Source organism: Schistocerca gregaria, chromosome 4, assembly GCF_023897955.1.
Source record: "Schistocerca gregaria isolate iqSchGreg1 chromosome 4, iqSchGreg1.2, whole genome shotgun sequence".
Lineage (NCBI taxonomy): Eukaryota > Metazoa > Arthropoda > Insecta > Orthoptera > Acrididae > Schistocerca > Schistocerca gregaria.
The window spans coordinates 304585435-304610458 of NC_064923.1; the positions used below are offsets into that span (position 1 = coordinate 304585435).

The following is a 25024-nucleotide window of genomic DNA, read 5'->3' on the forward strand; positions in this document are numbered from 1 at the left end:
GTGGAAAACGAATTCATTAACTGAAAACGTAAGTAGTGAATGTGAGATTTCAGATATCTTTTGAGAGAGCAGATTTTATTCAAAACATCAAGTCACCACACAAAATACTAGAGGTGAAAGAAGTGGGAATAAAACGAATGGAGATGTGTAAATACCTGGGAGAGGTTCCAGCACATATGAGGAAAAAGCCTATGTTTGCATCACGGATAAGAAAAACGTTTACGGTTTATCAGCTACTTAAAAATGTTTACAATGAGAAGTCAATATCCATTATCGCCAAGTACGGCCTTACGCCACAGTCTTGCCCCACAAGTTCTATGTAGCACTTGCTATGAATAGAAAAGACACATATTGTGTGTCAAAGAAAATGGTTAATTGAGAAGACGACGAATCACGAAGTTTACACCACGAAACGCACCATAATCCATTCACTGGAGAAAATTGCTTTCTGTGACAGTTTTGCTAATATGAGCCTTACATGTTTGAGTAACTGGAGCTTCCACAACTTCTTCATTAAGAAAACTGGAATGGCAGTAGTTAACCACTGAGAAGGTTACCTTGAATGCAAGAATCCTTGAGCAGTAAGCCTCTGGGCCGGTTATTGAGCATTTTATTTTTCCAAACATACAAGGTTAAAATTTTACATGTACTGGTACGTGAACAAACAATTTCATTGGATTGTTAATATTTTCAAACAAATCCTGCGACGGGGCAACGAACTTTGGCCATCAAACAACTAATAATTTAAACAGCTAAAATGAATTTCAAACGAATCTTAAGAAGGAACAACGGGCTTCGGCCCTTAAAGCAGTTAAGAATTTAAATAGTCTCTGAAGGAAGTTGTTTTCATAAAAAAAGTTTACACATATATTCCAAGCTTGCTATAAGAAAACTCTTTGAGGCATTATGACAAAATTCAGTATCCATATTGAACATCAAGTGGCATACCACTACTAAAATTTTGCAACCCAAAAATGCTAATAGGCATGCCAGTCCGTAAGGAACTATGATGCCGGGCTCGCAGCCACAGTTTATGTGTCGGTATCTGATCAAGTCTTACCAGTTAACAAAAGAAATTAACCCAAATTCTTAGTAGTTAACAACAATGGATGAAATACAAATACGCAGAGGAATAGCAAAGTAAATAAACGCAGTGGTTTATTGAATTTATATCTGACGGTGCTTTTTACCCAGCTGTACAGGCAATAGCCGGCCGCAATGGCCCTGCGGTTCTAGGCGCTGCAGTCCGGAACCGCGGGACTGCTACAGTCGCAGGTTCGAATCCTGCCTCGGGCATGGATGTGTGTGATGTCCTTAGGTTAGTTAGGTTTAAGTAGTTCTAAGTTCTAGGGGACTGATGACCTCAGAAGTTAAGTCCCATAGTGCTCAGAGCCAGTTTTTCTGCTCTGCCACACCTGGCTGAAGTAAACACTTGTACAGACTTCTCACGACCCGTGCAAAATTTCCTTAACGCATACTATTACAATAGACGCCTACAATAACGAGAGAAGCACAAACTACACATTTATACACGAATTCACACTATTTTCCAGCACAGAAATGCACATTGCTGAAACTAGTAATGAGAAAAATTAACTCTTAAACAAATCACGACCATAGTGGTTAGTGCCCCGTTAATACAGAGAAGGAATTAGTATCTATAGTTCAGTGCTCACAAAATGGATCAAATGGCTCTGAGCACTATGGGACTTAAATATCTGAGTTCATCAGTCTCCTAGACTTAGAAACACCTAAACCTAACTAACCTAAGGACGTCACACACATCCATGCCCAAAGCAGAATTCGATCCTGCGACCGTAGCTGCAGCGTGGTTCTGGACTGAAGCGCCTAGAACCGCTCGGCCATAGTAGGCGGCTCAGTGCTCACAAAGCGCACGCTAGTAATCCATGCATCCGATAAGCGCTACGAGCAGTTCCACGCTTTTACACAAAAGCTCAAAATTGTTGTTGTTGTTGTGGTCCTCAGTCATGAGATTGGTTTGTTGTAGCTCTCCATGCTACTCTATCCTGTGCAAGCTTCTTCATCTCCCAGTACTTACTGCAACCTACGTCCTTCTGAATCTCTTTAGTGTATTCATCTCTTGGTCTCCCTCTATGATCTTTACACTGCCCTCCAATGCTAAATTTGTGATCCCTTGATGTGTCAGAACATGTCCTACCAACCGGTCCCTTCTTCTTGTCAAGTTGTGCCACAAACTCCGCTTCTCTCCAGTTCTGTTCAATACCCCCTAATTAGTTATGTGATCTACCCATCTAATCTTCAGCATTCTTCTGTAGCACCACATTTCAAAAGCTTCTATTCTCTTCTTGTCTGAACTATTTATCGTCCATGTTTCACTTCCATATATGGCTGCACTCCATACAAATACTTTCAGAAACGACTTCCTGACACTTAAATCAATACTCTATGTTAACAAATTTCTCTTCTTCAGAAACGCTTTCCTTGCCATTTCCAGTCTACATTTTATATCCTCTCTACTTCGACCATCATCAGTTATTTTGCTCCCCAAATAGCAAAACTCCTTCACTACTTTAAGTGTTTCATTTCCTAATTTACTTCCCTCAGTATCACCCGACTTAATTCGACTACATTCCATTACCGTCGTTTTGCTTTTGTTGATGTTCATCTTATATCCTCCTTTCAAGACACTGTCCATTCCGTCCAACTGCTCTTCCAAGTCCTTTGCTGTCTCTGACAGAATTACAATGTCATCAGCGAACCTCAAAGTTTTTATTTCTTCTTCATCGATTTTAATACCTACTCCGAATTTTTCTTTTGTTTCATTTACTGCTTGCTCAATATACAGATTGAATAACATCGGGGAGAGGCTACAACACTGTCTCACTCCCTTCCCAACCGCTGCTTCCCTTTCATGTCCTTCGACTCTTATAACTGCCATCTGGTTTCTGTACAAATTCTAATAGCCTTTCGCTCCCTGTATTTTACTCCTGCCACCTTTAGAATTGGAAAGAGAGTATTCCAGTCAACAATGTCAAAAGCTTTCTCTAAGTCTACAAATGCTAGAAACGTAGGTTTGCCTTGCCTTAATCGTTCTTCTAAGATAGTCGTAAGGTCACTATTGCCTCACGTGTTCCAATACTTCTACGGAATCCAAACTGAACTTTCCCAAGGTTATCTTCAACTAGTTTTTCCATTCATCTGTAAAGAATTCGCGTTAGTATTTTGCAGCCGTGACTTATTAAACTGATAGTTCGGTAATTTTCACATCTGTCAACACCTGCTTTCTTTGGGATTGGAATTATTATATTTTTCTTGAAGTCTGAGGGTGTTTCGCCTGTCTCGTACATCTTGCTCACCAGATGGTAGAGTTTTGTTAGGACTGGCTCTCCCAAGGCCGTCAGTAGTTCTAATGGAATGTTGTCTACTCCCGGGGCGTTGTTTCGACTCAGGTCTTTCAGTGCTCTGTCAAACTCTTCACGCAGTATTGTATCTCCCATTTCGTCTTCATCTACATTCTCTTCCATTTCCAGAATATTGTCCTCAAGTAAGTCGCCCTTGTATACACCCTCTATATACTCCTTCCACCTTTCTGCTTCTTTGCTTAGAACTGGGTTGCCATCTGAACTCTTGATATTCATACAAGTGGTTCTCTTTTCCCCAAAGGTCTCTTTAATTTTCCTGTAGGCAGTATCTATCTTACCCCTAGTGAGATAAGCCTCTACATCCTTACATTTGTCCTCTAGCCATCCCTGCATCGCCATTTTGCACTTCCTGTCGTTCTCATTTTTGAGACGTTTTTATTCTTTTTTGGCTGCTTCATTTACTGCATTTTTCTTCTTTCATCAATTAAATTCAATATTTCTTCTGTTACCCAAGGATTCCTACTAGCCCTTGTCTTTTTACCTACTTGATCCTCTGCTGCTTTCACTACTTCATCCCTCAAAGCTACCCATTCTTCTTCTACTGTATTTCTTTCCCCCATTTGTGTCAATTGTTCCCTTATGCTCTACATGAAAATCTGTACAACGTCTGGTTTAATCAGTTTGTGCAGCTAAAAATAACGGTCTATATTTCATCACTGACGCTTGATAATCTAACCGCCAAGTTCAATTAACCTGAAGAATCTTTACTCGAAATGGAGTATCTGGCGAGTCCTCACTGTTAATCGTACGTCAGGGACGAGCGGAAGAGCACAGCTCTCAACACGCTGTGGCTGTACACACCCTACACCACGACGCGTCGGGCCAGCAACAGCATGCTGCACGCTCGTGTTTATGTTCCGGTCGGCGGCGCTTACAAGACTACCTGCCGCGCTGTCTGTCCATCTCGCGCGTGGAAACCAGAACGTGACCCCGACAACCACTGGTTTCCTTCACCGACTAGCGTTCGCTCCACTTCCTTCTCGAAAGCCAAAACAAGACCCCATTTCCGTAACCCTCCAAATACCACGTGCGTCACTGTCATGTGATACTGCGCGCCGATTTGCGTGTCGCGTTTTCACATTGGTACCATCCGCACACTTTTGTAAGTATTATTACTTACAACGCCAGCACAATTTAATGACATTAAATGTTACAGAAAAATTTAATTTATTTCAACTTCGGTTGCAATTTAAGGGATCAAGATAGATGAATACGTAACTATGCTTTATATTGCACTGGTGCGCCAAAGAAACCGGTATAGGCATGCGTATTCAAATAGAGAGATGTGTAAACAGCGAGAATACTGCACTGCGGTCGGCAATGTCTTTATAAGACAAATATCTGGCGCAGTTGTTATATCGGTTACTGCTGCTACAATGGCAGGTTAGCAGCGCGGAGTCGCCGCGCGGTTAGAGGCGCCGTGTCACGGATTGCGCGGCTGCTCCCGCCGGAGGTTTGAGTCCTCCCTCGGGCATGGGTGTGTGCGTTGTTCTTAGGATAAGTTAGTTTAAGATAGTTTAAGTAGTGTGTTAGTCTAGGGACCGATGACCTCAGTAGTTTGGTCCCTTGGAAATTCACACTCATTTGAACATTTGTATGGTAGGTTATCAAGATTTAAGTGAGTTTGAACGTGGTGTTACATTCGGCGCTCGAGCGATGGTATACAGCAACTCCGAGGTAGCGATGAAATGGGGATGTCGGCCGCTGTTGCCGAGCGGTCCTAGGCGCTTTAGTCCGGAACCGCGCTGCTGCTACGGTCGCAGGTTCGAATCTTGTCTAGGGCATAGATGTGTGTGATGTCCTTAGGTTAGTTAGCTTTAAGTAGTTCTAAGTCTAGGGGAATGATGACCTCGTATGTTGCTCAAAGCTATTTGAACCATTTGAAGTGGGGATTTTCCCGTACGATCATATCACGAGTGTCCGGTAAAACATCTAATCTTCGACATCGCTGCGGCAGCAACAAGATCCAGCAACAACAGGACCAACGACGCCTAAAGGGAATCGTTCAACGTGACAGAAGTGCAACCCTTCCACAGATTGCTGCAGGTGTCAACGTTGAGAGATCAAGGAGTGTCAGCGTGTGGACCTTCCAGCGAAACATCGTCAACCCTTGGTGACTGACCGACACAAAGCTTACGCCTCGCGTGGGCCCGCCAACACCGATATTGGACTGTTGAGGACCGAAAACATGTTGCCTACTTGGATGAGTCTCATTTAAAATTGTATCGAGCGGATGGACGTGTACGGGTATGGAGACAACCTCATGAATCCATGGACTCTGCATATCAGCAGATATGCAAGCTGGTGGAGGCTCTGTAACGGTGTGGGGCATGTGCAGTTGGAGTTATGTGTTACTCCTGATACGTCTAGATACGACTCTGACAGGTGACACGTACGTGAGCATCCGGTCTGATCACCTGCATCCATTCATGTCTATGTGCATTCCGACGAACTTGGACAATTCCATCACGACAATGCAACACCACACAGCGTGGCTCCAGGAACACTCTTCTGAGGTTAAACACTTCCACTGCCCACCAAACTCTCCAGACATGCTCATTATTGAGCATACGTCTGGGATACCTTGCAACTTGCTGTTCAGAAGAGATCCCCACCCCTGTCGTATTCTTACGTATTTATGGACAACGCTGCAGGAGTCATGGTGTCAGTTCCCTCAGACATTACTTGAGTCCCCGGGTTGAGTCCCCCCTTCACTTTCATCGGTGAAATCGCATATCATTTTATCTTCGTCCTCAGGCAGCTTACGAAGTATTTGAGGTGTAGCTTCATCATGTATATGGTCCCTGTTCCTTGAAAAGCAAAAGGGAGCAACTACGTAATAATGTTCATTGCACTTATGTCAATATGCAGCGACGGTTAGCACAAACAAGGGTGAAAGTAAAGGGAGATACGACAAAGTAAATACGTACTTGATCGACCGCGCGCGGTACGGATCACCGCTTGTGCGTTTACACTTGCAGTACTCGGGAGGGGGAAGGGGTGGGGAGGGCGAACCTGGGAATTCATATAAACAGAAAGTGAAGGGACTGAGGACTATAACTAAGGGTTAAAGCTATTCCAGACCACGGCGCAAGGTGAAACAAAGAGGGGATTGTAGAAACGCATTCTGCTCAAGAAGAGCATCTCGGTTTCCGGGAAATCCAGAAGTCAGACTAGCAAATCTTCAACTGAAATGACGAAGGAACAGGATAGGAAAGGAATGTGACAGTATTAGACTAACATCCCTCTGCTGCCCTTATGAGCCATGGACTAAGCCATGGACCATGCCGAGGTGGGGTAGCTTGGGTGCCTCTACGATAGAGACAGCCGTACCGTAAGTACAACCACAGCGGAGGGTTATCTATGGAAAGATCAGGTTAACTCACTGGCGCCTGATGGCAGGCGTCAGCCTATTCAGTAGTTACAACGCAACCGTCCGGATTTGGCTATGTAACATTAGTCAGCATGGCCTTGCTATGTCGGTACTGCGAAAGCCTGGGAAAAAAATAAAAAATTACAGCTGTTATTTTTCCCGAGGGTGCATCTTCCTGGGTGAAATATTCCGCCGGTACAAATAGCCATTCATTTCGATCTCCGGCCGGTGACTGTTCAGAAGGAGGTTGTCATCAAGAAAACCGAATTGGCCTTACACGGGTCGGAGCATCGTATGTTAAATCAGTTGATCGGGTTGACAGGTTAGAGAATTTAAAAAGCGAAGAAAGATTCTGGTCAGGCAAGTGTAGGATTGTAAATACTTAATCAAATTAGGATAATTCAGGGTTAGACTTGTTAATGAATAAAAAATAGAAATGTGGGTGAGCTACTGTGAACAGCATAGTAAACGCGAGACAGACACGAAGCCAATACCCACTGCAATACAATAGTACAAGTTTATGTGCCTAATGTCTCCGCAGATGATGAAGATATTTAAAAAATATGAAGTGGGATAAAAGGACGTATTCAGTTTGTTAAAGAAGACGAAAACTGAATTGTGATGAGTGACTGGAAGCCGACAATAGAATAGGAGAAGAAAAATAGAAAAAGAACGTAGGTTGGAGTTGGGGAATGAAACGCTGAACCGCCTTATAGCATTTTGCACAGAGCATAATTTAATCATTACGAATGCTTGATTTATGAATCATAAAAGAAAGCTTTATGCGTGGAAGACGCTTGATTGCCCCGGAAGGTTTCACATGATTATATTTTGATTATATTTTGGTAAGACAGAAGTCTTAAACTGCAAAATGTTTCCAGGGGCAGATGTAGACTCTAACCATAATTTAATGGCTATGAACTGCAGGTTAAAACTGAAGTAGTCTGAAAAAGATAAGTAGTTAATGAGATGGGACTCAGATAAATTGAAAGACTTAGAGCTAGTTGAGAGATTCGGAGAAAGCATTATGTTACAACTGACTGAAACAGTGGAAATAAGTACAACAGAAGACGAATGGGAAGCTTTGATAAATGAAATAGTGAAGGCAGCAAAGGAACAATTAGGCAATAAGAGAAGGCGAGTAGAAATCCTTGGATAACGTATGAGATATTGAATTTAATGGAAGAAAGGAGAAAATATGAAAAATGGAGCAAATACTGCTGGCCAAAGGAGAATAGAGACATCTAAAAACGGACCAGGAAAGGCTAAAGAACTAATGCAAGTCTTTAGAAGAATGTGTGACAGTCGGAAAGTTAGAGAGACATTTGGAGAAAAAAGTAGGAGCCACGTAAATATCAAAAGTCGAATCGGTACTAAGCCAAGAAGGGAACGTCAAAAGGTGGAAGAAATATATATAAGGTGTATGCGTGAGACTTGCACTGAAGAGCCAGAGAAACTGGTACACCCACCTAATATCGTGTAGGGCCCCCGAGAGCACGCAGAAGTGCTGCAACACAACGAGGCATGGACTCGACTATTGTCAGAAGTAGTGCTGGAGGGAATTGACACCATGAATCCGGCAGCGCTGTCCATAAATCCGTATGAGTATGAGCGGGTGGAGATCTCTCTGGAACAGCACGTTGCAAGATATCCCAGATACACTCAATAATGTTCATGACTGGGGAATTTGGTGGCCATCGGAAGTGTTTAAACTCAGAAGAGAGTTTCTGGAGCCACTCTGTAGCAATTTTGGACGTGTGGGGTGTCGCATTGTCCTGCTGGAATTGCCCAAGTCCGTCTGAGTGCACAATGGACATGAATGGATGCAGGTGATCAGACAGGATGCTTAGGTACATATGACCTGTCGCATTCGTATCTAGACGTATCAGGGGGTCCCATATCACCCCAGCTGCACACGCCCCACACTATTACAGAGCCTCCTCCAGCTTGAACAGTCCCCTGCTGACTTGCAGGATCCATGGATTCATGAGGCTGTTTCCGTACCCGTACACGTCCAGAATTTTAAACTAGACTCGTCCAACCAGACAACATTTTTCCAGTCATTAACAATCCAATGTCGGTGTTGACGATCCCAAGTGAGGCGTAAGATTGTGTCGTACACGAGTGTGCCTTTGGCTCCGAAAGCAAATAGCAACGATCTTTCAAATATTTCAAATGGCTCTGAGCACTATGGGACTTAGCATCTGAGGTCATCAGTCCCCTAGAACTTAGAACTACTTAAACTTAACTAACCTAAGGACATCACAGACATCCATGACCGAGGCAGGATTCGAACTTGCGACCGTAGCGCTCACGCAGTTCCAGACTGAAGTTCCTAGAACCGATCGGTCACAGAGGCCGGCGACGATGTGTCGTTGAATGATGCGCACGCTAACACTTGTTGATGGCCCAGCATTGAAATCTGCAGATATTTGAGGAAGGATTACACTTCGATCACGTTGAACGATTCTCTTCAGTTGTCGTTGGTTCCGTTCTTCCAGGATCTCTTTTCGGCTGCAGCGATGTCGGAGATTTGATGGTTTACCGGTTTCCTGATATTCACGATACACTCGAGAAATGGTCGTACGGGAAAATCCCCACTACATCGCTACCTCGGAGATGCAGTGGCCCATCGCTCGTGCGCCGACTGTAACACCACGTTCAAACTCAAATCTTGATGACCTGCCACTGTAGCAGCAGTAACCGAACTAACAATTAAGCCAGACACTTGTTGTCTTCTACAGGCACTGCCGACCGCAGCGTCGTATTGTGCCTGTTTACATATATATCTGTTTGAATACGCATGTCTATACCAGTTTCTTTGGCGCTTCAGTGTATAAGAGGAAGTCAAATGAAAAAGGAACACCCGCCATAATACAATGTCCTCGCTACAGGTGCCCTACTGTTGTTACGTTTCGATACAGTCACCGCTGTGTTGGGAGAACGGCACGCAGTTGTTCTGTTATGAACGTTGTTGGCGGAGTGCTCTAATGTGTTCATTTAGCGGTCATAGTATCGTACAGCTAGCGCCTAAGATTCAACTCCCCCACAGACAGCTGTGTAGCAGACGTGGCCCGGTTTCTCGGCCGCTCGCTACTCGGACTCCGTCGATAAACAAGGAAACAAGTTCCTCGGTCGCGCGACCACAATCGGGCGAAGGCTACGTTTCAGCGATTTGGCTGGGAGACACTACAACATCCTCCCTACGGCCCGGATATTTCACCTCGTGATTTTCACATCTTTGGCAACCTGAAGAAAGGTATGCGTGGACGTCGGCTTTAGTCGGAAGGGGAAATGCGAGAGTGGATACGGTTGTGTATCCGTCAGCGGCCGATCGCGTCTTACAAAACAGTAACTGGTCGTCTCGTCCCCCAATAGGATAAATGTGTCCAAGTGTGTGATGATACCAAACCGAACTGAGGGTGGGTGTGATTCACTCTTCATTTTCAAAAATCTGTAATTACTTTTCCCGACGCTGCACACCGCACCGTTACCTTGCAGCTGCGGAAAGAGCGTTCACGAGCTGCATTAGAGACGATGTTCGCCAAGTAATAACACGTGAATTTTTCCACTTGATCTCTGATGTGGAAACAAGTCGCATCCAGAAACTGATTCCCCTGATCTATGTTTGTCCCCATTGTGGTCAGGGTAAACATTGATATTTCCTCTTCAATTACTGCGCGAGTGATCAATAGTATCCGCACCCATATTAGTAAAATTAATATAAGGTGTGTCCTGCCTTCGCTTTTATGACGGCTTCAGCTCTGCTGGGGGCACTTTCAGTGACATGCCTGAAAGTCTGTGGAGGAACGCCAGCCCAGTCTTTCTCGACATCCGAAACCAGTGTAGGTAGCAATGTTGGGCACTGGCTTCTGGAGCGAAGCTGACTTTCCGATTCGTCCAATAGGTGTTCCGCTGTGTTCAGGTTGGGACTCTAGGCAAACCAGTCAATTTCAGATATGTTACTGTCCACGAACAGCTGCTTTATGACAGCGAGCATTGTCACTCTGGTATAAGTAGTCATCGTTTCCTAACTGTTTCTCTGCTATAACCAATACACGATGCCGTAAAACGTGTTCATACACTTTCATACCTAGCGTTTCCTCAAGTACATTAAGGGCACCACACTCTCAGTCACGAAAAACATTCCCATACTGTAACACCACTACCTCCATACTTCACTGTAGCCATGATAGCAGGCCAAAGTTCTCGAGAAACCGTCAAACCTAAACCTTTTCATCGATTTGTCACAGGGTATGACGTGATTCATCACTCCAAATCGCTCTTTCCCAACCATCCACTGTCCAATGGAATTGCCCTGTACACCACCTCAAACGTAAAAAAAATGATAAAATAGCTCTGAGCACTGTGACACTTAACTTCTGAGGTCATCAGTCCCCTAGAACTTAGAACTACTTAAACCTAACTAAGCTAAGGACATCACACACATCCATGCCCGAGGCAGGATTCGAACCTGCGACCGTAGCGGTCACGCGGTGCCAGACTGTAGCGCCTAGAGCCCCTCGGCCACCCCGGCCGGCTCCTCAAGTGTCACTGATCGGTGATTGTGAAATGTGCGTGGCTTATGAGGAGCTGCTCGACCCCATTCTTTTTAACTCCCGACACACAGTCATTGTGCCAGTTGGACTACTGTCAGCACTTTGGAACTCACAAGTGATTTTTTAATGCTCAATTCGTGCTGTTTCGCAACCGTCCTCTGCTATGATCGATATCCCTGTCCGTCAGTACATGAGGTATGCCTGCTCTTGGTTTATTTCTGGTTGTTCCTTCACGTTAGCACTTCATAGTCATATTGCCAATAGTCAACTTGGGCTGCTTTAGAAGGGTTGAAATGCTCCCGATGGACTTGTAACTCAGGTGACACGATGGAAGTCACTGAATTATCCTGACCGACCAGTTCAGCAGTTACTGCTTTTCAACTAATTACACAATATTTCCTGCCCTCTTTTACACTGGCGCGACCTCTTTTAATGACATCTAGTGGTCAATTTTGCATTAGATAGTGATGCCTGGACGCTTTTCATCAGATAGTGCATGTACGGATGACAGTTTTAAATGGCATGAAGTGTTCACGAAAAGTTCTCTGCATACTTTTCGGTCATTCTGTAGGGTTATGCAGGTGATTCGCCTTCCCCTACCTATGGTGGGTATTATCCAACCCACAAAGCCTTCAAATATCATGTGCCACGTGCATGATTTTCATATGCTCTCACTCAATACATAAATTTCATTAAATTTCCTACAAAAAGGTCCAGCTCATTTTTTCTTAGGACTAATGGTTTGCGTGTATTGAAACAGAGAATATGAAAATTTTGCTTGTAGTTTTTGAAGGCGGTGCGGATTGCATTAAACCTGTAGGTAGCGACAGCTGAATCACCCTGTACTCTACTCAAGCCACTGCACAGGGCTTTGCAGGCGGTATTACGTACCATTACCGGTATTTTGGTGTCACCGCCAGACACCACACTTGCTAGGTGGTAGCCTTTAAATCGGCCGCGGTCCGTTAGTATACGTCGGACCCGCGTGTCGCCACTATCAGTGATTGCAGACCGAGCGCCGCCACACGGCAGGTCTAGAGAGACTTCCTAGCACTCGCCCCAGTTGTACAGCCGACTTTGCTAGCGATGGTTCACTGACACATTACGCTCTCATTTGCCGAGACGATAGTTAGCATAGCTTTCAGCTACGTTATTTGCTACGACCTAGCAAGGCGCCATGATCAGTTTCTATTGATATTGTAAATCATGTACCGTGTAGAGCGACGTTAATCATTAATGGATTAAAGTTAAGTATTCCACCAGCTACGTCCGTTTTTCTCAATTCTAATTCCCTTGTCATGTTCCAGACCTCACGCCAGCCTGCGTGAGCTGAGACGCGTGCATTTCGGCCTCCTTTAGTAATACGGTGTTAGCTCTCCTGCCAACCACAACAGGTATTACCGATTTTCCGTCCCATTCCATTCCGTTCATCTGTAAAGCAAGGGAAAACAGATTACCTATATGGCTTTGCTGCTGCTGTTGTTGTTGTGTTGTTGTTGTAGTTGTGATCTTCAGTCCAGAGACTGGTTTGATACAGCTCTCCATGCTATCATATCCTGTGCAAGCTTCTTCATCTCCCATTACCTACTGCAATCTACATCCTTCTGAATCTGCTTAGTGTGTTCATCTCTTGGTCTCCCTCTTCGATTTTTACCTTCCACGCTGCCCTCCAATACTAAATTGGTGATCCCTTGATGCCTCAGGACATGACCTACCAAACGATCTCTTCTTCTAGTCAAATTGTGCCACAAATTTGTCTTCTCCCCAATTCTATTCAGTTCCTCCTCATTATTTATGTGATCTACCTATCTAATATTCAGCATTCTGCTGTAGCACCACATTTCGAAAGCTCCTATTCTCTTCTTGTCCAAACTATTTATCGTCCATGTTTCACTTCTATACATGCCTACACTCCATACAAATACTTTCAGGAACGACTTCTTGACACTTAAATCCATACTCGATGTTAACAAATTTCTCTTGTTCAGAAACGCTTTCCTTGCCATTGACAGTCTGCAGTTATTTTGCTCGCCAAATAGCAAAACTAATTTACTACTTTAAGTGTCTCATTTCCTAAACTAATTCCCTCAGCATCACCCGACTTAATTCTACATCTAAATCTACATCTACATGTATATTCTGCAAATCACATTTAAATGCCTGGCAGAGGGTTCATCTAACCACCTTCACAATTCTCTATTATTCCAATCTCGTATAGCGCGCGGAAAGAATGAACACTTATATCTTTCCCTTATTTTATCGTGGTGATCGTTCCGCCCCATGTAGGTCTGTGTCAACAAAATGTTTTTACATTCGGAGGAGAAAGTCGGTGATTGGAATTTCGTGAGGAGATTCCGTCGCAACGAAAAACACATTTCTTTTAATGATTTCCAGCCCAAATCCTGTATGATTTCTGTGACACTCTCTCCCATATTTCACGATAATACAAAACGTGAGGCCTTTCTTTGAACTTTTTCGACGTACTCCGTCAGTCCTAGCTGGTAAGGATCCCAGACCGCGCAGCAGTATTCTAAAAGAGGACGGACAAGCTTAGTGTAGGCAGTCTCCTTAGTAGGTCTGTTACATTTTCTAAGTGCCCTGCCAATAAAACGCAGCCTTTGGTTTGCCTTCCCCACAACATTTTCTATGTGTTCTTTCCAATTTAAGTTGTTCGTAATTGTAATACCTAGGTATTTAGTTGAATTTACGGCTTTTAGATTAGACTGATTTATAGTGTAACCGAAATTCAACGAGTTCCTTTTAGCATTCATGTGGATGACCTCACACTTTTCGTTATTTAGGATCAACTGCCACTTTTAGCACCATTCAGATATTTCTTCTAAATCGTTTTGGAGTTTGCTTTGATCTTCTGATGACTTTATTAGTCGATAAACGACAGCGTCATCTGCAAACAACCGAAGACGGCTGGTCAGATTGTCTCCCAAATCGTTTATGTAGATAAGGAACAGCAAAGGGCCTATAACACTACCTCGGGGAACGCCTGAAATCACTTCTCTTTTACTCGATGACTTTCCGTCAATTACTACGAAATGTGACCTCTCTGACAGGAAATCGCAGATCCAGTCACATAACTGAGACTATATTCCATAAGCACTCAATTTCACTACGAGCCGCTTGTGTGGTACAGTGTCAAAAGCCTTCCGGAAATCGACTACATTCCATTACCCTCGTTTTTGTTGATCTTTATCTTGTAGCCTCCTTTCAAGACACTGTCCATTCCGTTCAACGGCTGTCCCAAGTCCTTTGCTGTCTCTGACAGAATTACAATGTCATCAGCGAATCTCAAAGTTTTTATTTCTTCTCCATGGATTTTAATGCCTACTCCGAATTTTTCTTTTGTTTCCTTTACTGCTTGCCCAATATACAGATTGAATAACATCGTGGATAGGCTACTACTCAGTCTCACTCCGTTCCCAACCACTGCTTCCGCCGGCCGATATGGCCAAGCGGTTCTAGGCGCTTCAGTCCGGAATCGCGCCACCACTACGGTCGCAGGTTCGAAGCCTGCCTTGGGCATGGATGTGGGTGATGTCCTTAGGTTAGTTAGGTTTAAGTATTTCTAAGTTCTTGGGGACTGATGACTCAGACCTGTGCTGGTACTGCGAATGGCTGAAAGCAAGGGGAAACTACAGCGGTAATTTTTCCCGAGGGGATGCAGCTTTACTGTATGGTTAAATGATGATGGCGTCCTCTTGGGTGAAATATTCCGGAGGTAAAATAGTCCCCCATTCGGATCTGCGGGCGGGGACTACTCAGGAGGAAATCGTTAACAGGAGGAAGACTGGAATACTCTCTTTCAAATTCTGAAGGTGGCAGGGGTAAAATACAGGGAGCGAAAGGCTAGTTACAACTTGTACAGAAACAAGATGGTAGTTATAAGAGTCGAGGGGCATGAAAGGGAAGCAGTGATTCAAATGGTTAAAATGTCTCTGAGCGCTATGGGACTTAACATCTGAGGTCATCAGTTCCCTAGAACTTAGAACTACTTAAACCTAACTAACCTAATGAGATCACACACATCCATGCCCGAGGCAGGGTTCGAACCTGCGACCGTAGCGGTCGCGCGGTTCCAGACTGAAACGCCTAGAACTGCTCGACCACAGCGGCCGGTGACGATGTTTCTTTGAATGGTCCGCACGCTAAACTTGTTGATGGCCGAGTATTCAAATCTGCAGAAATTTGCGGAAAGATTGCACTTCTGTCACACCGGCCGGCTCAGCCTTTAGTCTTGCCTGTAGACTGGTGAAATAATGAAAACTCAAAACAACTTTAACTGGCCATGAATACCTGTGTAAGATACTGCGTGAAAAATGTGTTTGTTTGATCGCGTCAATCCTTTCTGCGCTGAGTTACTATAGATGTGACTGGATTTTCACACATTGTTTTCTTCATCAGTTTCTTTGTCATTGGTGTCACTCTGAGGTGTTCTATGTTTTGCTGCTTCACAAGACTGTCGTCAGCTGTTTGTCTGCATTCAAATGGTTCAAATGGCTCTGAGAACTATGGGACTTAACTCTGAGGTCATCAGTCCCCTAGAACTTAGAACTACTTAAACATAACTAACCTAAGGACATCACACACATCCATGTCCGAGGCAGGATTCTAACTGAAACCGTAGCGGGCACGCGGTTCCAGTCTGAAGCGTCTAGAACCGCTCGGTCACTGCAGCCGGCTGTCTGAATTCCTGAGTTATCAAGAAAGCAGTGACCCGACGAACGGCCTGTTGGTTTCTAACAGCAATACCTGTGCAAGATGTTTTTGATTCGTCAGCGTTCGCCTTGTTGTCCATTAGATTTCAAATGGGCAACTCTTACGAGTCGAGGCGATCACTTCAGGCAGCAGCAGTTTTCTGGTTCTTGGGGAAAATCTCACGTATAAGTTGTTGGTTTAAGTTTTCTCTCTTGTTCTACGTGACTGGCAGCGAAGTATTACACAATGTACGACTTTCTGTGGGCATCAGTACCCAAATAAAAAACTATTTTAGTACAAGGCTCAATTATGTGTTGACGATTTAAATGTAAAGACCTTTCAGTGGTCACAGGCTCAGAGCACACACGTAACAGTGAGTCTTGCAATAAATTTATTTTTTGTCTTCTGCTGCTAGACAGTGGTACAGGATGCCCGAAAAAAGCCATACAGACAGATCTTCTACGCTTTATTAACTGAAATAAGTTCACCTTTTGATGGACGTATAATCCTGCGAAATGGGCAGTGGGGGGAACGGTAAGTGTGAGTGGTTACATAATGTGTTTTTTCAATTGATATTCATTACAGTCACGTCCAAGCATAACTTAAAATGACGATGTAGTGTTCTGCGGCTCTTCCAGCTGCACATGTTTCGTAAATTTCTGTTTCAGTTTGCGTCGCCCTGTATTGTACAGTGCCAACGAAATATACAGGCCCTGCAACGAACTTGTGACGTCACACTAGTAGGCTAGTTCGCCACACTTCGAGAATGCTCGGCTCCATGCAGGACCCACGGGAAATGAGTATTTTATTGAAAAGGTACCAACAAAGGGTCTTAATTTTGTCGTGCGCTATCGAGAACTTGTATGCATTTAAACGCGCAATCAAGTGTTATTAAAGTCGTCTGAAATAGTTACTCGCTCCCCGCCTGAGACGTTTGCTGGCAGTCGTAAGACCTGCAGTGTTACGTGCTGTGACGTACGCGCCACAGCCTATCTTTCTCGTGGCCTCGGTATAGCAGCAGAGAGCCAAAACCCGCGGCATGTGGTGTGTTGGCAGGTACCTGCTGGTGCGCACCGCGCCCGTGGAGGACGCTGCCCGCCTGGCCGCGGTGTCTGCCCTGGACTCCGTCCGCGGCGTGCTGCTGTTGTCCATGCCGTCGCCGCAGCGTGGCGCTGTCATCGCCGTGGCGCCCCACTCAGCAGAAGACGTCAGGGTCCGCCTGAGCGCTGCCGGCGTCACATACACAGTCGAAACCGACGACCTCGAGCAGTGAGTAGTGCCCCATCTTGCAACGTGGTCGCGCTACAAGCGCCCTGCAAGCAGTTCGCGGCTATGCGGCGCACAGTGGAGTATTTGTACTGAAATCCAAGATTATTTCTGATAGTTTTAAACGTGTGAAGCACTCCCGTACACTTTTAACTTAATTGCAAGTGTAAATACCCCTAAATCACTTCATTGCTAACCTTAGAGAGGCCCAAAGTTTTCGTAAAGAATCAGTCGATCTGTAGCAGTAGCAACAGCGCTGACAACATTAACGTAATCGCGGCTCAGAGCGAAAGGTTGCGCTTTGTGTACACCAGGCAGCATGGCTTAAGACTGAAAATATCGACCAAATTCATCTTTGTACGACAATTCCATTATTATCTCCCTTCTTCTTAGTATTATTATACCATCTTTGTCTATTGTTTCGTGGTTATGTTAATTACTTCATATCCTTTTTTTATTAAAATACTGATAATCGATTGAAAAGATCACTAAATTTGAATAAATAAAGCTTTATAGGATCTCAAGAGTTGTAAAGATAACATATTTTGTTCAAAAGTCGTTTGTAATCGAAATACATATGGATTTTTTGATAAGATAAATACAAACACTATATTATTTTTTTAAAAAAGCTTATATTTATGTAGGGAAAGTTTGATTTTTTATTATCTTTGCAACTGGCTCTCAGTACTGTATCAATTATGACTATACTTTAGCATAGGTCCGACGAGCCCTGACACAGACTCAAACTTGCTAAAAAAAAATGACAGGCGAACTAAAATACTGTGTAGTAAAATTTTCAATGTCGTTACTGTTTACAAATTTAAGTAATTAGGTTAGCCCATAGTTTAAACAAAAGCTGTACATTTTGATCCGATTCATTTTAAAACAACCATTTAGTGAAGCCACAAAGAAATTAGAATGAAGCTGATACCTTAATCAAGAAAAATGTTGCCTGACGGAAAAAGCTCTTCTTCAACTCTTAAGAGAGCTTAAAAGACATATCTGAGGCCCCTGAAAATTGATTTATGAACCCACAAGTTGATCAGTACTATAAAATATACTAGCAGCAATCGATCAGTAAACTAAAAGTTTTACAATTTTGGCCAGAATTCCAGTGCAAATATTCCTGTGCGGCGTCTATACTCTGTTCATCGATAAGGCCCCCGTTGACAATTAAACAATTTGTCAGACTTCGTATATGTCAAAATACTTTACAATATGCCACTTTTATTTGACGAATTTGTGTAATAAAGACGGTTTGATTTGTTTAAGAGAGATGTGGATTGACGGCTGACAAAAAACATTGGCCGTTTAAGGATACTGTAAAGGATCAAACTTGCTTGTTAGGTTCGGTATTTGCTTTCCATAGGATCGTCAAACGTAGACGCAGAGACGTACAAACCAAGTTTGTGAAACTAAACCTCACATTTGGAGTAGCTCTCGCACTGTGAAGTTACCATATCAGGAATTACAATATTTTAACACTAGTGTTGTTGGTTACCAGCACAGACAACGAATTTCTTTCAGTATTTTAACGCTGTGCATAAAGAAAAAGAAAATGAGGCGCTGGTCTAGGGAATTATTGCAAGAGCGAGAAAAATAGACCCACGAAAATCTGCTAAATGAAATATTAAGCACAGAAATTAATGATTGCATGAGTTTCTCTCGAATGGACAGACAAGCATTTAATAACTTATTATAACTACTTCGCCCCAAGTACGGAAAATGACACGGTTTCGCAAAAATATATTCCAGTTGGTTGCAAGGGACGCAGCGACCTTAGCTATTACCGTACAATGAAACCGCCAATCTCGAGTATCCTCCCCCCATGAACCATGGACCTTGCCGTTGGTGGGGAGGCTTGCGTGCCTCAGCGATACAGACAGCCGTACCGTAGGTGCAACCACAACGGAGGGGTATTTGTTGAGAGGCCAGACAAACGTGTGGTTCCTGAAGAGGGGCAGCAGCCTTTTCAGTAGTTGCAGGGGCAACAGTCTGGATGATTGACTGATCTGGCCTTGTAACAATAACCAAAACGGCATTGCTGTGCTGGTACTGCGAACGGCTGAAAGCAAGGGGAAACTACGGCCGTAATTTTTCCCGAGGGCATGCAGCTTTACTGTATGATTAAATGATGATGCCGTCCTCTTGGGTAAAATATTCCGGAGGTAAAATAGTCCTCCATTCGGATCTCCGGGCGGGGACTACGCAAGAGGATGTCGTTATCAGGAGAAAGAAAACTGGCGTTCTACGGATCGGAGTGTGGAATGTCAGATCCCTTTATCGGGCAGGTAGGTTAGAAAATTTAAAAAGGGAAATGGATAGGTTAAAGATAGATATAGTGGGAATTAGTGAAGTTCGGTGGCAGGAGGAACAGAACTTCTGGTCAGGTGACTACATGGTTATAAACACAAAATCTAGTAGGGGTAATGCAGGAGTAGGTTTAATAATGAATAGGAAAATAGGAATGCGGGTAAGCTACTACAAACAGCATAGTGAACGCATTATTGTGGCCAAGATAGATACGAAGCCCACACCTACTACAGTGGGTAGTGACGAAGAAATTGAAGAAATGTATGATCAAATTACAGAAATTATTCACATAGTGAAGGGAGATGAAAATGTAATAGTCATGGGTGACTAGAATTCGGTAGTAGGAAAAGGGAGAGAAGGAAACGTAGTTGGTGAATATGGACTGGGGCAAAGAAAAGAAAGAGGAAGCCGCCAGGTAGAATTTTGCACAGAGCACAACTTAATCATAGCTAACACTAGGTTCAAGAATCATAAAAGAAGGCTGTATACATGGAAGAATCCTGGAGATACTAAAAGGTATCAGATAGATTATATAATGGTAAGACAGAGATTCAGGAACCAGGTTTTAAATAGTAAGACATTTCCAGGGGCAGATGTGGACTCTGACCACAATTTATTGGTTATGACCTGTAGATTAAAACTGAAGAAACTGCAAAAAGGTGGGAATTTAAGGAGATGGGACATGGATAAACTAAAAGAACCAGAGGTTGTACAGAGTTTCATGGAGAGCATAAGGGAACAATTGACAGGAATGGGGGAAAGAAATACAGTGTAAGAAGAATGGGTAGCTTTGAGGGATGAAGTAGTGAAGGCAGCAGAGGATCAAGTAGGTAAAAAGACGAGGGCTAGTAGAAATCCTTGGGTAACAGAAGAAATATTGAATTTAATTGGTGAAAGGAGAAAATATAAAAATGCAGTAAATGAAGCAGGCAAAAAGGAATACAGACGTCTCAAAAATGAGATTGACAGGAAGTGCAAATGGCTAAGCAGAGATGGCTAGAGGACAAATGTAAGGATGTAGAGGATTATATCACTAGGGATAAGATAGATACTCCCTACAGGAAAATTAAAGAGACCTTTGGAGATAAGAGAACCTCTTCTATGAACATCAAGAGCTCAGATGGAAACCCAGTTCTAAGCAAAGAAGGGAAAGCAGAAAGGTGGAAGGAGTACATAGAGGGTCTATATAAGGGCGATGTACTTGAGGACAATATTATGGAAATGGAAGAGGATGTAGATGAAGATGAAATAGGAGATACGATACTGCGTGAAGAGTTTGACAGAGCACTGGAAGACCTAAGTTGAAACAAGGCCCCTGGAGTAGACAACATTCCATTGGAACTACTGACGGCCTTGGGAGAGCCAGTCCTGACAAAACTCTACCATCTGGTGAGCAAGATGTATGAGACAGGCGAAATACCCTCAGACTTCAAGAAGAATATAATAACTCAAATCCCAAAGAAAGCAGGTGTTGACAGATGTGAAAATTATCGAACTATCAGTTTAATAGCTCACAGCTGCAAAATACTAACACAAATTCTTTACAGACGAATGGAAAAACTAGTAGAAGCCGACCTCGGGGAAGATCAGTTTGGATTCCGTAGAAATGTTGGAACACGTGAGGCAATACTGACCCTACGACTTATCTTAGAAGGTAGATTAAGGAAGGGCAAACCTACGTTTCTAACATTTGTAGACTTAGCTTTTGACAATGTTGACTGGAATACTCTCTTTCAAATTCTAAAAGTGGCAAGGGTAAAATATAGGGAGCGAAAGGCTATTTACAATTTGTACAGAAACCAGATGGCAGTTATAAGAGTCGAGGGACATGAAAGGGAGGCAGTGGTTGGGAAGGGAGTGAGACAGGATTGTAGTATATCCCCGATGTTATTCAATCTGTGTATTGATAAAGCAGTAAATGAAACAAAAGAAAAATTTGGAGTAGGTATTAAAGTTAATGGAGAAGAAATAAAAACTTTGAGGTTCGCCGATGACATCGTAATTCTGTCAGAGACAGCAAAGGACTTGGAAGAGCAGTTGAACGGAATGGATAGTGTCTTGAAAGGAGGATATAAGATGAACATCAACAAAAGCAAAACGAGGATAATGGAATGTAGTCGAATTAAGTCAGGTGATGCTGAGGCAATTAGGTTAGGAAATGAGACACTTAACGTTGTAAAGGAGTTTTGCTATTTGGGGAGCAAAATAACTGATGATGATCGAAGTAGAGAGGATATAAAATGTAGACTGGCAATGGCAAGGAAAGCGTTTCTGAAGAAGAGAAATTTGTTAACATCGAGTATAGATGTAAGTGTCAGGAAGTCATTTCTGAAAGTATTTGTGTGGAGTGTAGCCTTGTATGGAAGTGAAACATGGACGATAAATAGTTTGGACAAGAAGAGAATAGAAGCTTTGGAAATGTAGTGCTACAGAAGAATGCTGAAGATTAAATGGGTAGATCACAAAACTAATGAGGAAGTATTGAATAGGATTGGGGAGAAGAGAAGTTTGTGGCACAACTTGACCAGAAGAAGGGATCAGTTGGTAGGACATGTTCTGAGGCATCAAGGGATCACCAATTTAGTATTGGAGGGCAGCGTAGAGGGTAAAAATCGTAGAGGGAGACCAAGAGTTGACTACACTAAGCAGATTCAGAAGGATGTGGGTTGCAGTGGGTTCTGGGAGATGAAGAAGCTTGCACAGGATAGAGTAGCATGGAGAGCTGCATCAAACCAGTCTCAGGACTGATGACCACAACAACAACAACATCTCGAGTATTTGATTTATTGCCTAGTTTTCTTAACAGACGAGAGCATCCTGATATCTGTGCAAATTACAGTACATAACAGCAACATCAGATAAAGTTAGTCGCTGAAATTCGGCTTACTACAAGGTGCATTCAATAAATAACGCAACAGATTTTTTCTCGATAAATTTCGGTTGAAAAAATGCTGAATTTGCTGTGGACATTGTGGCTCCTACAGCTTCATACAGTTCAAATAGGTGGCGGCGCTATTCCTAGTCTTCAAAATGGACTCTGTAACGAAGATGCGTTCCAGACAGAGAGCTGTCATTGAGTTTCTCTGGGCGGAAATCCAGTGCACCGTGAATATTAATAGGTCCCATCAGAATGTCTACGGAGACCGGACCGTGAACAAAAGCACGGTGAATCGTTGGACGAGGTGTCTGACATCATCGCAACAAGGTCTCTCAGACCTGTCCTATCTCCCGCGTGCCGGTCGGCTACACACAGCTGTGACACCTGCATTGTTGGAAAATGGGGCTCTCTCCTTTCAGGCGATCGACGGATCTCAATGAAATACCTCGCTGCATAACAGGACGTCTCTGTTGATAGTTCTGACACATTTTTGTAGAACACCGAACAGGTGATGAAACATAGGGTCACCACTTCGAACCGAAAACAAAACGACGATCCGTGGAGTGACACCACATCACGTCTCCTCCGAAGAAAAACTTCAAAACTGCATCCTCAGCCCTTAAATCATGGCGCCGGTCTTCTAAGACTCTGAAAGGGTTAGTCTATCTGATTTCCTCCGACAATGTACAACGATCAACTCTAAAGTGTGCTGTGGTACCCTCAGGAAACGACTTCACCATGTTCGTCAACAATGTAAACGAACTTGTCCTTTTCCGTGACAACGTAAGGCCTCACACAAGTCTGTGCAGCCGATAGGAGCTCACAAAACTTCATTGGACTACTGTTCCTACAACCTGGATCTCGCACCTTCCTACTTACATGTCTTTGGCCCAATAAAGGACGAACCGCGCGGGAAGCAGTACATGGCAGTGGAGCTTATTGAGGCAGCAAGATTGATTGATTGGAAGGTTTTATTGGACTAAACGGCGAGGTCATCAGTACTGCAATTCCAGAGTTACTCATGGAGTGGAGAGGGACCGCTAAAAGTCGACGCATCCAATCAGGGGAGTCAAACTATAAAACGAGGGGTTTAAGGCACACACAGTAGAAGGCATAAAAGAGTAGACCAAAACTAAAACCTGGAAAAAAGAGCTGTCTTTCCATGTTGGAGTGGTCATGGGGTCAGAGATCGAGAAAACACGAAGAGAGGCCCAACCACAACCACAATGCCCCTGCTCCAGGAGTAAAGCAAAATATAAACCGCTTTCACGGAGGAAACTGAGGGCCAATTCAGCCATCCGTGAATAGTCTCTAATATTAAAATTAAAGACTCTGGAAGACGACCCGCTAGGTAAACTGACGGCGCAAATGCGCTGCTTCCTGGACTCGGGTAGGTGCACTGGCTCCAGATCGAATCAGCCTGGCGGATTACCGACAAGGGCCCATCCAGGATGTGGCTTTTAGGCGGTTTTCCACATCCCACTAGGTTAACACTGGGCTATTACCCATGTCCCACCTGTTACATGATTCGCAGATATTTGAAAACGTTCGCACTATTTCATGGCTTACACTAGATGCAAGCAGTTGGGGTACACTGATTCCGTGCTTTGAGGGGGGGGGGGGGGGGGGGGGGAAGGGGTACGGGGTGGTGACAGTAAGGGCATCCGGCCACTCTCTGCTACTAACATCGTCAAATCCATAGTAACACGGCCGACCCCGCATTGAAGTGGGATAAAGGCCCAAGGAAATGATGATGAAGGACTCTGGAAGACTATACTCAGTAGGAGGGCCAAAAGAAGGGGACATTCACAATATGTGGGATACTGTCAGTCTGGCTCCACGACCGAATTGTGGGGGTGGTTCGTTATGCAGGAGGAAACAATGGGTGAGCCTGGTACGACCAATGCATAGACAGCATAAGACAATGGAAGGGAGAGTGCCAAACCACAGTATTCTCCTTGATTGTGCATATTAAAGAAAGCAGTAACGCACCAGATGTCATTTCAGTTTTGAGCAAAGAGAGCTCTGACGTAGATCCACATATCCGCAGCTGGAATCATGAAAGGGAACGGGGAGGGTAAGCATCGGCTTCTCTTGCCAATCGGCCAGTCAGTTCATTCCCTGGGAAACCCACATGACTTGGGACCCAGAGAAAGATAAGGGAGTAGGCGACACAGCCAAGGGCAGAGAGAAAGTCATGGATAGCAGAGATCAAAGGATGAAGAGAGTATCTTCGGCCAATTGCCTGCAAGCTGCCATATTATAACATTGTGGAGGAAGGCTTCAGTAAACAATTGGTGGGCCTTATTAATGGCTAGCAGCTCTGCTGTGAACACACTGAATGATCCTGGCAATAAATGGTTTTCTAAGTCAGTAGCAGACATGAAGGCAATCCTGCATTATCCATCGTTTTAGATCTATCAGTGTAGAAGATGGCAGCGGCCTGGATCTCTTCAAGGATGAAACGTACAAGAGGCCAAAAGGCCATAGGGGTGACAGAGACCTTATGGCCTTAGAATAG

General features: G+C 43.8%; 1 protein-coding gene across 1 annotated transcript in view; it reads left to right on the forward strand.

Moving 5' to 3' along the window:
• LOC126266705 (carboxypeptidase B-like) overlaps nt 1-25024 on the forward strand; it is a 166418-nt gene that overhangs the window by 47473 nt on the left and 93921 nt on the right. The window contains exon 2 of the mRNA XM_049971147.1: nt 17103-17315. Coding sequence (XP_049827104.1) covers nt 17103-17315 — 213 coding nt within the window. The remainder of the gene's footprint in view (nt 1-17102; nt 17316-25024) is intronic.